Genomic DNA, 15569 nt, shown 5'->3' with positions numbered 1-15569 from the left:
CCAACAACATAACTCAAGACTTCATTCTTCATCTTGGAGGAGTGCTTCCTTTTGTGTAGGTGCAATACTTCCAAGACTTCAAACTCAGTAGTGAGATTTCACACACAACTCTCTATTCAGGTTCTCTCTCCTTACACAAATCAAAAAAACATTTTTCATTTTGTACATCTTGCAGAGTCACAATTTAGATTTCTCTTGTGTCAACTCTTTGAATTCTGAGCTTCCTTAACTTGTCATCTCACTTACTTCAATTAAACCCCAAATTAGGGATTTCAAAGTTGGTTCTTTTTGCTTGATCGAAGACTTCAGAACAGCGAAAAGAAACTTTTCAATGGTAAACCCAAATCCAAACCCTTGAATTTGTGCTTTGTTCCCAAGAAATAATTTGAGCCTTTGATTTACAGTAGTGATTATCAGAAATCACTTTTTCCATATATCCCAAATTGGTATTGCAGAACTTTGAAGAAGGAATGAAGAAAATAAATTGAATGTAAATGGAAATAAATCACCTTTATCCTCTGACTTAGCTTGGCTTGCTTTGATTTAGGTGATTAGACATTTGCTTTTGTGATGTACCTTTCTCTTTCTTTCTTCTCTAGTGAATGAATGAAGAGGAAGCTTTCTCTCTTTCTTCATGAGTCTGACCGAAGAGAACCTTGTGAACATTTGCTTTGCTTGGCTTCAACTTGAATGGATCAACTTGGGCTTGGATTGGCTTGACTTTCCATTCAACCCAATTGATTCCTTTGCTTCCTTTCTTTGGGCTTTGAGAGTCAGAAAGCCCATCAAAAATCTTTGTTTCTTTGATCTATCTCTTTGAACTGCTGCTACTTTAATTTTGGCCTGCAACACTAACAAAGGCAATCAAAACTGATTGGGTGTTTAACCCAATACATCAATGTTTGTCATCAGCATTTAAGTTAGTCATATTCTTAACTCTACAATCTCTCCCTTGATGACAAACATAGTTTTAAAGAATAAAGTTAAAAAAATTGAATTAGATAAACATAATGCACTTCCCTTTGAATGATATCATTTGCTTTTGGCTTGCTCCCTTTTTCCTTTTCAAAGATTACTCTCTCTGGATTTGTACTCTTTATTTATTTCCTGTTCACATATTCACAAATGGAACACAACTTTTCCCAGAACCAGATTTCTATAAAGATTTGTAAAATAGAGCATGTCTTCATCACATAAACCAGAGCACATATCATCATCACATAGACAGTACTGAAAATATAAAAAAAAAACACTACTATTATACTACTACTACTACTATACTACTACTCCCCTTTTGTCATCAAGAGAGGAAAAAAAGAGCATATTTACACCTGCAATAATCTGTTAAGGCAAAGTCCAGATAACTAGATAAACCAAGAGAAAAATAAAGCAGTAAGTAATCTGTTTACAGTCATCCAAGACAAGACAATTCAAAACAAACTACAATTGTTTCATGAGACAATTATAAAACAAAAGAACAAAAAAGAGCAATAAAAGAGACATCCTCAGACATCTGAACCATCTCCCTCAGAATCAGCAGGTTCTTCAGGGTCGGAGGCCACATTATCATCCTTAAGTATGTTTTCAATGAATTTCATGAGAACGGCCACCCTGTCTCTAGACTTTCTAAGGTAGTTTTCATGCTTGGCAGGCAGTTTTCTCTGCTCTCTGCTTAAGGTAATCAGATGGTTGGATTGAGAGAAAAATTCCTATATCACATCCTTCACCACTCCATATAGAAGTGATTTATGTTCAGTGGAGGCTAAAGTCCCAGAGGCAGATGGAGGAGTATATTCCTCTGGCTCATAGTCATCATCATCATCATCAAGGACCACCTTTTCAATTCGAGTTGATCCTTTTTTCTGCTGTTTCACTAAACCACCTCCTTTTAGATATGACTGTCTATTTTCATATATATCATTTGACAAGTTAACACCAAAATATTAAAAAATGCAGGTTAAGAACATGTCATAAGGAAGAGCTTTATCTTTCTCACTTCTAATGCAATCAAACGTATACCTTACCATTAAGTATGCAAAAGAAATTTCATATTTTGTGAGAATAGCATATAAAACCATAGTGTCACAGAAAGATACTCTCTGATAAGAACCACTCTGAGGAAGAATAATAGGGCTGCACACGGATCGGATCGGATCGGATATAGCCTAAAATTCTGTCCGATCCGCACTGTACTGATCGGATCGGATCGGATACGATATCCGCATTTTTTCAGGCTGGATCCGATCCGATCCGATTCGGATCGGATATCGGGTATATCCGCATAATTCAAAAAAACTATTTTAAGATTTTATTTGGCTATTTTTTTAAAAAATCCAGAAAATTCATTTTTCACGTGTTTAAGCCTATTTATTTCTAAAATATTATCAATAAAAGTTCTCTTGAATAACAAAAACAAAATAATAACATAAGATTTAAGTTTAATTATTCTAAGTTGAAGTACAACATAAAAAATTAAAAACAAGATATCATAAAATTCATAAAATAACATACTAAAATTCAAATCACAGTAGGGTTTATTTTCTTAAATTATGCTATTTATATGAGATGTGCGGATATGCAAATTTGCGGATCAGATCTGCAGATATCACTGCCAAATCCGCAATCCGATCCTACCATAGTGCGGATTAAATTTGATCTGATCCGATAACTCTGCAAATCGGATAATATCTGTAAAATTCGGATCGAATACGGATAATTACCGTGGATATGTGGACATTATCCGATCCATGTGCAGCCCTAAAGAATAATATGGTTCACTATACGATATGGCTGAGTCCGAAGATAACTCAGGGCTTTGTGAGTTGGTGTGAGGCCATCAATCAGAGAGATGTTTTCACACACAACAACCAGAGCATCTCTATAGAAAACACCTAACCCTTCATTCCATTTACCAGAGGTATAAGCACATGCACCGACATCAGTATATTTTAGAGCGTCACTTATGGTTTTTTCATTCAAAACAAGGTCATGACCTTTCACATATGAGTGAATGTTGAGCTCATGGTAAATATGGGTAGACAAATTTTTTTATTTTGAAAATATAGTTTCAGTCTAGAAATTGAAGATTATCAGCAAGAATAAAACCTTTCTTTTTTATGGTTGGTAAATCAGCAAGAAAAGTAGGACAGATGGTACGATAAACAACAACACCTTCATAGAAATCATTATTCATGGCAGATCGAAAACGGTGAGGGTTGTAGTTAGAGTGAAAGGTCATGAATAGTGCTTTGTGTTTAAAAGGGTTAATGGAAGGCTCTTTAACCGATTTGAGAGGGTGATAAGGGTTACCTCTTTGAGAACGCTGAGGTGCAGACCTAGGCTTAGGTCGCGATGGTTCAGGCGCTGGCTCCTCAGCTGCTGGTCACTTTCCTTTCGAAGTGCTTGGTTTTGAGCAATGTTCTGAAAACCGGTTCGAACCGGCCGGTCGAACCGTGAACCAAAAGCTGAAGCGGTTCGAATAACAAGGAAAACCGTAGAATTTGAAAATCGGAGTTGAACCAACGAACCGGCCAGTTACCGGTGGGTCGAACCGAACCGGGACCCGGCCGGTCTTTTAGCCTTGCAGCAAACGCTGCCGTTTTGCGCGTTTTGGGAACCCTAATTCCCTTTTCCCCTTTGCAGTTCGCACTTTCGTCCAGGCTCCAGCACTCCAGCGTCCCATAGAAGCAGAACAACACCCACCAGGCCACCACATAGAGAACGCCTGAAGCCCTGAACGCACTTACCTCTGTCGCGCCTTCAGCACCGTCACGCCGTCAGCACCATCGCGCCGTCAGCTCCGTGGCGCCGTTGGGTCCGTCGCGCCGTCAGATACCTCGCGCAGTCAGCACCGTCGCGCCCTCATCTCCATCGCGCACTCAGCTCCGTCGCGCCCTCAGCCACTTCGACCAGTCACCTCCGTCTGTCCGTCGAGCTCTGCCTCTGGGAGAAAGCAATAGAGTTCGGTTGAAGCGTTGAAGCGTTGAAGCGGTGAAGTCCTTCGAGCTCTGAGAGAAAGCAATAGATTTCCTCATTTCCAGGTAATTTTTAATTTAGTTATGAACATGATTTTGTGATGAAATCTGATACTGATTCTGATGAACTGAACTCTGAGTCTCTGAAACTGTTATGAACTGATATGTGAAGTTGTGAACTCTGTGAACTCTGATGAAACTGTGAAACTGAAATCTGATGGAAGTATGAACTGATATGAAACTGTTATGAACTGATATGTTTTAGTTATGAACTTATGATTGTTTGATTGAATCATTGAATAACTGTTGCATGATGAACTGCTAAACTGTGACTGTGAACTCTTTGATTGAGTAGCTCTTTGATTTTGCTTTGTTTACTATCAACCTCAAGTTATGGTTTTGGATTGAAAACTAGGATAACTCTGTTTTCATGCTAGCATTCATAAACACTTTTGGCATATTGGTAAGTGAAGTTGAACACTTTGTTGAAGGAATATATGACTTGATGCATGTGAAATTGTGAAGGGTGATGTTTCAGGGTCTCTGGTGGAGTTTGACAGGGCAATTGAGTTGGACCCTCGTCAAAAGGCGTGTATGTTTATAAGCATTTTGAAAAAAAAAAGCGTTATATCAACACTTTGGATTGGAATGATTGTAAATTAAGTTCAAGTTACATGAAATTTGGTTGTGCTCATTGTGTTTGTTACCAGATCTTTGGCAAAGGGGCCTCTCCCTTTACTACCTTGATAGGTACTCACTCTACACTCTTCTGTTATTTATTTGAGTTTAATTACTATTCACATGGAATTGCATATTTATAATGTATTGCTTATGAATCTGTAAAAAGGGGGACTGAATTGGATTCCCATTTTGTCATAGATTTGAAGAAGGAGCTGAGCAGTTTCGGCTAGATGTTGCACAAAATCCGAATGATACCGAAGAGTCCATATGCTGCTTTCTCTGTGAAGCTCAACTGTATGGAGTGGATGAAGCACGGAAGCGATATCTTAAGGTAAGTCATTAATTATGTTACTGGAATTTAACAAGAAAAACGAATATGTGAATCTTCACAAATCTGCAGCAAGTTATGGAGGATTTTGATTATTGATGACAAACTTGGATCATTTTGATGTTGCTATGTTATGTTTGATTGGTTGTTTTGTTTTTTGACTTTTGAATTTGTATTTGAATGAGATTATAACATCCTGGTTTATGTAGTTCTTTTAATTTGAATGATATTTTAAAGTTTACATTAGACTATAATTATATTTTCATGTGTTTATTTATATTTTATTTATTATTTTATTATAAAACGGTTTTTTCGATTCAACCACGGTCAAACCGGTTGAACCTATGAACCAATGAACCAGTAGCTAGAGCGGTTCGATGACCGGTTCGGTTTTCAGAACCTTGGTTTTGAGAGATCACTTGGTGGAGCCGTCAACTTGGAAGAAGAAGGATACCTTGGAGTTATTTTGGTGCATGCCATTGGATCGGTGCAAGGGGGAGAGGTTGGAGGAGAAGGTGATGGTGTGAAAGTATGATCTTTGGAGCGAGGAGAAGTTCTAGGTTTTTCGGGGAGTTTGAGAAATTTAGTCCTTGGACTCTTTTGAATCACGGTTTTCTTCCTCATTGGTGTGGACAAAAGTTTCAAATCAAACAAAACACTAATGCTAGTGGGAAAGAAACAAAGAGATAGTGAAAGGAGTTATGAAGAAAGATGTTTGGTAACTGCATCAAGAAAGGAGGTTTTTTGAAAATATGCAACTGCATCACCTATGACTAGATCTTGAAAATACTTGACATCATAAAAAGTGATTTGATTTAAAAAAAAAAACTAATTTAGAAAAAAAAACTTTTTCACTAAATGACAAAATACAAAATAACACATGGATAATGTAACACTCATTGGGCCCAGAGATGGTAAAGTTTAAAGAAACATAATGGACCACATTAACTCTGAACTGTCATATAAGACATTCCGCTAATTATTTAACTTTGGTCTCACGGTGGGTCTACATTGAAGCTAAATGAATTTTTTTTGAATTTAAATAGGATACTTTAAATCTTAAGGATCAAAACAAAATTATGTCCAAACGTAAGAGACTAATTTAATATTTTACCCTAAAAAAAACTACTGATAGTTGTAGTGTTGGTTAGAACTCTTTAGCTTCTTTAGTGCTTAGTTAGTTTATAAATACAGCACATTCCTCTCTTTTCAGGGCAAAGCTTTATTCATTCACTACTATACTCACGCAATTGATCTCGTTGAATTACAATTTAGTTTCTCTTTCCTTTACTGTTTTTATTTTCTAGTTTTGCTTCAAGACTCAATTTCATAGTTTTCTTGCTGCGCAAGATTTCTTCAAAACTCTGCCACTTAGAATTTCATCAAATAAAGTATTTGTTCCGTTCGGGTCTAGCCGAGGTATATGTCTCCCAACGAGACTGCTTAGCTCTTGATGGAGTTATACGTCGTTCGGGAGGTAGTCTCCGGGAATAACCTCGGTATGATGAAACACGGCGATGGGAGCACCTGCAAAAAACACTCCAACGCTCAAGTAAGTATATGAACAATAAGAGATTTAAAATAATGAATTAGAGTGAGCTCTGTGACCTATCCTTTAAGGGTTACTTGGCTTGTGTTTTATAGATGAGTGGGGGGTTATTTCTCTCTTGCGTTTGTTCTGATATCTATAGCAAGTGTCGTTTGTTTGTTAGTAACGGACTGAAGATAATATTTAGTCACGTGTGTAATTTGTGTTTGAGTTTCGTGTTAAGTTTTGATATGAATTCCGAAATATTAGGTCGATTAGGATAAAAAGATAATTGCCGAGTTTTTAGGATTCACGTCAATATTAATTATCTATGCTAATTTTATTTTCTTTTTACTGCTAATAATGATAAATATTTTATTCTGTCTCATCATCGGCTTCATTAACTAACCTATCAATATGACTTTTCAATATATTTTGGGTTAGATTATATTGTGCTTTACATAGTATCAAAGACTAATATCATAGAATTGAAGAGCCGTTTCTTCACAATTAATAAGCAATTAAATTAAATTATTTTTTCTATTTATCACCTTGTGTTGCTTTAAGGTGCTATACTTTCTCTATTCTAAATTGGTCCAAAGATCTCCAATACATGATTAAATAAAGTTTTGATCTTTTAAAAATAATTTATTAAGGACCTATTTTTAAAAATAACTTCATTTGATAAATCAAAATAAAAATAATTTTAATAGGCATAAATATAATAAAAAATACAAAAAATTAATATATAAAATTATATTAGATCGTTTGATTTTGAAAATTACTAGTTAATGTTAAAAAGTATTTTCATAAATATTTTTAAGAGTGCCTATACTTTTTTTAGAATTAAAAATACGAGAACATAACTTTATTTATTTATTTATTTATTTATTTATTTTTTACCGAATTTTTAATCTGTGTTTTCTTAGTGAGTATCGAAAAATTATGTCATTTGATAGTGTATAAATACATAGCTAAAAAGCATCGTTAAACTTTATATTAGTGTATACAATCGTATTCTCCATAATACTCTAATGTAGTAAGTTGACTTGAACAAGTCAATTCAATAACAAAGCAGAATACATAGTACTATAGTAGAGTAAATGGTGTATAATCTTTAATTTCTAACGCGTCAAGAACACGTTTTTAAACTTTTAATTTGTCAACACGTTCACATCAAAAATCAAAATTAGCACCAAACTCGTTGAAACTACGTACTATCGCACCATTAATGCATGGGTCGAGTATTATAGCCACTTCTAATTTTTTTTTATAAGAAAAAACAATTGTCTTATTTGTTAAGATTTAATAATAACAAAGTAAAAGTTTTATATAAATAATAAACTATTATATTAGTCTTGAATATTTGTGTTGAGTATTAATTTCATCTCTAATATTTAAAAAATTTTATTTCAGTCTCAAATATTTTTTTTTTCAAAAATGTCATTTTTTTCTGTTATTATTTTCGTTCTTTTATTATTTTGCTACTTTTAGTGCCAAATTACTACAACCATGGCCACAATTACCATAATTATTCTAATCTTTGTCTCTATCTAAAAAATATAATAGTAAAAATTAGTATTTTTGAAAAAAATTGATAAAAAAACTAAAATAAAATAAAATATAATATTTGAGAAAAAATAAAAAATTTTAAACATTAGAAACAAATTTAAAATTTAATTAAATTAAAAATTAAAATAATACTTTATCTTTCAATAAAAATATAAAGATTTATTTACTTTGCATTTTATTTTCAATATTTTTTATTTTGAGATACTGTGAAAAAAATATGAATAAAAAAAGTTTTGCTGCTAAATTTTTTTTTTTCGTGAAATCTCAATAAATACTATAAGAAACCAAAGAGGTTGTAAATTTTTTTTGTAGGAATGCTAGGGCCAGTAATTTTAGTATTTTGTAACCATCAATAATATTTTTAATGGTGTGAGATTACATCTAATAGTGAGAGATCACTCACTTTTATTTTAATGGTTAAGTGTTGACCAAAAAACACCAAAATTCATGGCCCCTAAACTTATATTTTTTTTTTCTAACAAAGATAGCCAACTTTTTTTTCTAGCTAACATCAGCTACTTTTTTATAAATTAATTTATTATATTAAATTTTAAATTCTAAATTATAAACTCTCAATTCTATATCTAAATTATAAATTCTAAAACAATATTGTCTAATATATTAACTAACCAAAAATTAATTACCTATATTTTTTTTTCTAACAGTCACCGAAAAAATTTTGGTTTCTCTCACGAATCACGATACTAATTATATAAAAAAAATTAATTATCCAAATCAGTCCCAACAATTTTAAAAGTGGATATTTTAGTTCCAAAAAACAATTAATATATAAATTAATTTTAAGATTTTACTCCGACACACAAATCAGTCTTCAATTTATTTTTCAACAGAGTAATTATTTAAATTAATTCTCAAAAATTTTAAAAATAGACATTTTAGTCCAAAAAAATTAATACACAGATCAATCCCTAATATTTTTTTCTAGACAGTCTCCCGTCCATTTTACTTTTACTATATGTCAACCTTTATTATTATTAACTTAACTTTATACATATGGACGATGACACTAGCATATTAATACATTTTATTCGTTAGAAACAAGTAAGGTGAATAATGATACTTTGAAATCCAAATTAAAACATTTTCTTTTAATACAAACATGTTTTTTAAAATAGGATATCTTTTGATTATATTAAATACAAAAATATCAAATGATTTCAACGTTAAATTTTTTGTACAATAATCTCTAATAATTTTATTGAATATTATTATTATTGAGTGACTATATATATATATTATAAATACATACATAAAAATTTAATGAATAAATTTATCTTTATTTTTGTCCAAAAATACAAAAAATTATGGTACCATATTATTGTGCAAATAATAATAATAATTTTATTTTACTTTTTTTGGAGACAAATGACTATTATGTCTGATGAAAAAAATATTAAAAATTGATCTATGTATTAATTTTTTTGGAACTAAAATATTTGTTTTCAAAATTTTTGGGGACTGGTTTGGATAATTACTCTGCTGAAAAATAAATTAGAGACTGATTTATCTGTCAAAATAAAATCTTAAAAATATTTTTATATATTAATTTTTTTTAAAAACTAAAATATTCCTTTTAAAATTATTGAAACCAATTTAAATAATTACTCATAAAAAAAATTACATTCTCCTTACAAAAGCTTCTGCTTCTATATCTTTAACAAGTGTTCACACATAAAATATCCAATCTTTATTTTTCTAAAGTAACACCACTTTTATTACTTGATTGATTTATATCTTAATAATCCCCGTTAATTTTCCCTGTACTTTCCCTTGACTTGACTTAGCATTACTTTAATTGATTTCATTTCTTAAAATCCATGGTCCACGTTATTTAATTTGACTCGGTTTTGCATCAACTCTACTCATGTCTCACTTGCATATATTATAAATACCCTACTCTCACTAGTCATTCTCATCGCATACATCAAATTGAAACTGGTTCTAATTTCTAAACTCTTGTAGGTTGTAACAACAACCTATTATTAGCTTTCACATAAAAGAAAATGAAGGTAAATATATATAATAAACCTTGCATATACATACATAATTTTCAATTCTTTTACTTTATTATTTATAATATGGTTTATTGTGTTTGTAGCAAAAGATTGTGATGCAGGTCCACATGAATTGCCAGAAATGCAGAACAAAGGCACTCAAGGTTGCTGCTTCTGCAAACGGTTAGTCAAATTGAAATAAAAAATTAATTTAATTAATTTAATGGTAGAATCTCATTTGAAGATACGTGTGTCATGTAGTCGGTTCAATTAAATTATATATATTAGTAACCAATTGTAAAAGATAGATATGGTATTTCTGGATTGTATTAATATATAACTACATAAAACCTGTCAATATTTGAGATTATATCTTTTGTAGAAAGATTATTTTAGATATTTTTATTAGAATTTTCACCTGATTTAATATATTAAACACTAATTAATTGTATACAAAAGAAATTGTATCCGAATACAATGATTTTTTAATGTAACTAATTAGTTAAAATTCATATTTTTAGTTTAAAAAAATTTTAATTATTCTGTTAGTTCTTATAATTTTTTAATTAAATTTTTACACTATTTTAAATTTTATAACTAAGTCTTTTTTATGTTAAAGATTTTAAAATTAACGAAATATTTTTCTTAAAAATTATATGGTCAAATATCTAATTAGATTTTTAATTGTGAATACTTTTAATTTACAGAAAAATAATCAATTAAGTCTAATATTTTTTACGTTAAAAAGAATTTTATTATAAAATTAAAAGTATTGTACGGACCAAATTAAAAAAATATAAAAATTTAATTATAAATTTGTTAAAATTATAAGGACTAACTGAATAATTGAATCTTTAGAAAAAAAAAAGTGCATATAACTATTTATTTATTAGTACTTAACAGTCAAAGCAATACTACATATTTAAATTTTTTGTATGGATTAAGTCTAATCAAATTAAATAATAAAATTTAAAATAATACTATTTATAATTGATTTTTGTTGATGTTAGACTTAATTAAATTTAATTGATAAAAATATTTTGATGTATAACATTATAGTAGTAGTAATATGAATATTTTGGTGTTGGTTAAATGCAGGAGTGGATTTTGTGGGAATAGAGGGAGACGAAAAGAAGAACATGGTAGTTATTGGAGATGGGGTTGATCCTGTTAAGTTGACAAATTCTCTCAGGAAAAAGGTTGGACAAACTAATATCATAAGCTTAGCAGAGGTTAAACCCAGTTAATTAATATTTCGGCAAATTTCACAAGAATTCTCAAGGCACCAGAGAATTCGCCTTCATAGTTTTCTTCTATATGTTTATATAATCCCACATTTTTGTTTAGTTGTTTTTGTAAAAACTTACATGCATTGAAAGCTTTGTTGTACTTGTACTCCCCTAAGGCATTTACCATTTTAAGTTTTAATGGCAGAGAGATACAGAGCAATTTTCCCAATTCGATTAACAGATTTGAACAATGATTGTGTTGTAGTGATTGAATAATACTTCCATCATTTACGTGTTAAATGTAAAAAAATTATACTAAAAGACTAGAAAAAAAAAATATGTTTCAAAAATTTTTATTATATACAAAATAAAGAAACATTTAACCGACACATTTGTTAATCAAACCCTTAAGTTTATTAGTCATTTATGAATACAATTTTTTTGGAGTATTCTCAAATTTGATAAATCAAAGAATAATTTACCACGAATTGAGTTTTTATTTAAAAGTTTATTATGGAGTAATTAATTATTTATATATAAAATGAGATTCAAATTCCTAACATTTGTTTAATAGTTTAAGTGAATAAACAAACTATTACCTAATAAACTCAAGTTGGTTTATGAACATGGATTTTTTTTTTGTCCACGGTATTCTTTCGTCCGATAGATTAAGAACTAATTCGTCGCGAATTTGAGTTTCATTTAAGGGTTTGTTGCTGTCTTATAGATTACTACATACGCAAAATGAAATTCGAATTTCTAACACTTGTTTAAACGATAGTCGAATAATTAACACACTCGTTCGTTTAAACAAGTGTTAGAAATTCGAATTTCATTTTGCGTATGTAGTAATCTATTGGACAGCGACAAACCCTTAAATAAAACTCAAATTCGCGACGAATTAGTTCTTAATCTGTCGGACGAAAGGATAAGATAACCCATATTAATAAAGGCAAGCCCAATTTATCTGGAGAGTTACGAAGCTGCTTAGAAGGTTCTATGAGGGCATTAAGGACATGCGTTGTGATTTAAAAAATAGTTAAGAGAAATTCAGATTTCAACCTTATATTTATTTTGTTATTATGCCATAATACCCATGGCAGTTAAGATTAGCTTGACTCCCTTGTGTACCTAATTTCACTAACCAAACGTCCAAAATATACAAAGAATGAAGTAATCAATTTCTGTGCACCTATGCTATTGGAAAAAAAAAAAAGGAATTTGGTTAACAAATGGTATTTTTAAATGCTTTTTATGCAATAATAGATATAACTAAAAAAAGGAATTTTTTTTTATGCTATTTATTTGTCGCCTTCTAATAAAAAAAATATAAAGTTTTCACAACCACAAGTTATGTTATAAACCTCAGACCATACCTAATATATTCTAATCAAAAGATACAAGCAGATTATCTTCCTCACCAATCTTTGTCAATAAATATATATAATTAAAAAAGTTCAAAATATTTTCTTTTCTTTTTTTTTAACTTTTATCCTCCAGCTATGCACAATATTTCCAAAACTAGTCAACAATTTCACAACAAAATAAAATGAATTAATATTTAAAAAAGGAAAAGGAAAACCCCCTTCACACATATTCATCAACTTGACAAAGACATCAAACAGATTAGTCTTAAAATGTCTTCTTGTCATCTTGTGTGTTCTATATAATAGTCTAGAATGCTTGGAGAGGAAGTTAAGATTTTTATGCTCTGTTTGGACATAGTTGTAATTTTAATTTCCTTTGAGCTCTGAGTTACATTCACCCTGAAAATTAAATAACATGAAGGTACTCTTGTTCATTATTAATATTTTTAATTGAATTTCATGATGGTTTCTAATTAAATAATTATTTATATGCAGCAAAAGATTGTGATGAAGGTGCAAATGAAGTGCCACAAGTGTAGGGCTAAAGCACTCACCGTTGCTTCAGGAACAAACGGTTAGTCTTCACCCTCTTTTTTTTTTTTTTTTTCCTGAAGTTAAATCTTTTTATTTCTTTGATGATTATATTAATAAAATAAAAAAAATCTGTATATATACGAGACAATGTTCAATTTAGTTCTTGAAATTTTCAGCATTCATTAAAATTGTTCTTGCACATTTTTATTATGGGTCATTTTAGTATGTCTATATTACACTAATTATAGTAACGATAGTGTTTTAAAAAATATTTTTAAAATTAAAATAATATATTTTATTGTTAAACAACACTTTTTAAAAAATATTGCTTAAAAAAATATTATCAAAATATAAAAAAAAAGTGTAACTTTAGTTTTAACAATATATACATAATTATCATAATTACCATAACCATCAAACTAAAATCTATATTTTATTATATATTTTATATTTTAATATACACTTAACATTATGATGCTGTTATGGTATGATGAAATGCATAAATTCTTGTAGGTGTGGATTTTGTGGGAATAGAAGGGAAAGAAAAAGATGAAGTGGTGGTGATTGGGGATAATGTGGATGCAGCCAAATTAACACGCTCTATGAGGAAAAAAGTTGGACACACTGATCTTATCATGGTTGCTCAGCTTAAACCCAAATAAAAATCATATACATATATACATGCCAAATTAAAAAAAAAAAATGCTCAGGGCTAGTTTATTACATTGATTCCATTTGTACATAATAAGTTCTTTAGTTAATTATATTTTGGGTTTTTTTTTTCTCCTCCTCTTCCTTATTATTATTGTTTGTATCCATAGGAAATTAATGCAGAATAATTATATATATGGAGTTAATTACCTTGTGTGTCTTAGCTTATGAATTTAACTTAAATTAATATTTCTTAAAAGAGTTTATTTCATATAAGCTGCTTGCTCAAATGAGTCCGTGTTAATAAAAGAGGACTTTGTTATGTGTGGCATCAACTAGCTAGGAAACAACCAATTTATCATGTTATTTATTTTTCATATATATAATTGGAGCATTTTTTGTCATCACTCATCACTATCATCATTACATATACCAAATATTATATTTTCAATATTCTTTATTTTAGGCATGTAGCTTTTCAGTTATTTCGGCTAATATTTAATATTTGAGCAATGCTAGGGGCCAGCAACATTTGTGATTGGTAGCCATCAACTAGCCATCAATGATGATTTGATGGTGTAAGATTGGCGTGAAATTTCATCCAATGGCTCACCTTTCTCTGCTGGTTACATGCTGGCCAAAATGCAATAAAATTGCTGGCCCCCTAGACTTTTCCTTAATATTTAATGTCCTTTGATGTTCAATATATTTATTAACATTATTATATTATGACTATTGTTGAACTCAAAAGGCAACCTAGCTAAATTAAAATAAGAAATCGTTCCAAAACAACCCTTCACTACAACCAAACATTTATTCTTTTGTTTATTATTAGTAATTTAATACTCTGTATAGAGAAGGGCCACAAACTAAGTTATAGAAATGTGTGAGTAGTGCTTGGATTATTATATTGTATATAATCATATTGATTATTATTATTATTATTATTATTATTATTATTATTATTATTATTATTATAAACCCATATAAATAAAGTACAAGTCTATTATAAATTTCTCATTACAAGAAAAAAGAAAAAAGAAAAAAGAAAAAAAAAAACAAGAAGAGGGACCTATATATAGCAAATGATTAAATTCTGAAGATCTAAATAGAAGAGTATATGTCTTACCATCAAACCTAACTAGAATTGATGCAGAGATATCCAATGACTTGTATCTACAAGATGTCTAAAATATTAACGAAGGAAACATTGAAGACCCGTTTACTTATCTACAAGATCCGAATATGGATCTTAGAGCTGTCAATTTGGCTTCTGATGAGACATCATCGTTCTCAGATGTTGATGGGATCCTTTCAGAAGACTATTTCAAGCCGTCTCTTTATTAAGACAATGTCCCCACTATATATAATTATTGAGTACACTAAAATAAAGTGACATCTGTCACATGTCTAAGAAAAGTCAGAAAGAAATAAGACTTATCCTTATCCTCTAACTGGCATTGTATGATAAATTCGTTTAGATTCTGTAAGATATTGCTGCTATTTAGAGACCTCTATAAAAGGAGGAGCTCACCTCAGTTGTAATCAAATCTCAATGAACATTGTAATATATCCACTTTTTCTATATCTTACAAAATGTTCTAAATTTTTCTTCTCTCTTTAAAAACTTAGCTAGTGTTATTTTCTTCTTCCTCAATCCAATGTCATAAAGTATGTTCTAAGTTTGCCT

General features: G+C 30.2%; 2 protein-coding genes across 2 annotated transcripts; both read left to right on the top strand.

The window, feature by feature from the left end:
- The first annotated feature begins 9976 nt into the window (after positions 1 to 9976).
- On the top strand, positions 9977 to 11556 carry LOC112741343 (heavy metal-associated isoprenylated plant protein 47). The gene is made up of 3 exons (XM_025790280.3): positions 9977 to 10113; positions 10203 to 10281; positions 11197 to 11556. The coding sequence occupies exons 1-3, from the start codon at positions 10108 to 10110 to the stop codon at positions 11343 to 11345; spliced, it is 234 nt and encodes a 77-aa protein (XP_025646065.1). The 5' UTR covers positions 9977 to 10107; the 3' UTR covers positions 11346 to 11556.
- A 1032-nt stretch (positions 11557 to 12588) lies between these two features.
- On the top strand, positions 12589 to 14088 carry LOC112741344 (heavy metal-associated isoprenylated plant protein 47). The gene is made up of 3 exons (XM_025790281.3): positions 12589 to 13115; positions 13190 to 13268; positions 13742 to 14088. Exons 1-3 carry the CDS (start codon positions 13110 to 13112, stop codon positions 13888 to 13890), a joined length of 234 nt encoding a protein of 77 aa, XP_025646066.1. The 5' UTR covers positions 12589 to 13109; the 3' UTR covers positions 13891 to 14088.
- Positions 14089 to 15569: the final 1481 nt, after the last annotated feature.

Source organism: Arachis hypogaea, chromosome 14 (assembly GCF_003086295.3).
Source record: "Arachis hypogaea cultivar Tifrunner chromosome 14, arahy.Tifrunner.gnm2.J5K5, whole genome shotgun sequence".
Lineage (NCBI taxonomy): Eukaryota > Viridiplantae > Streptophyta > Magnoliopsida > Fabales > Fabaceae > Arachis > Arachis hypogaea.
This window is presented reverse-complemented; position numbering and strand designations above follow the sequence as displayed.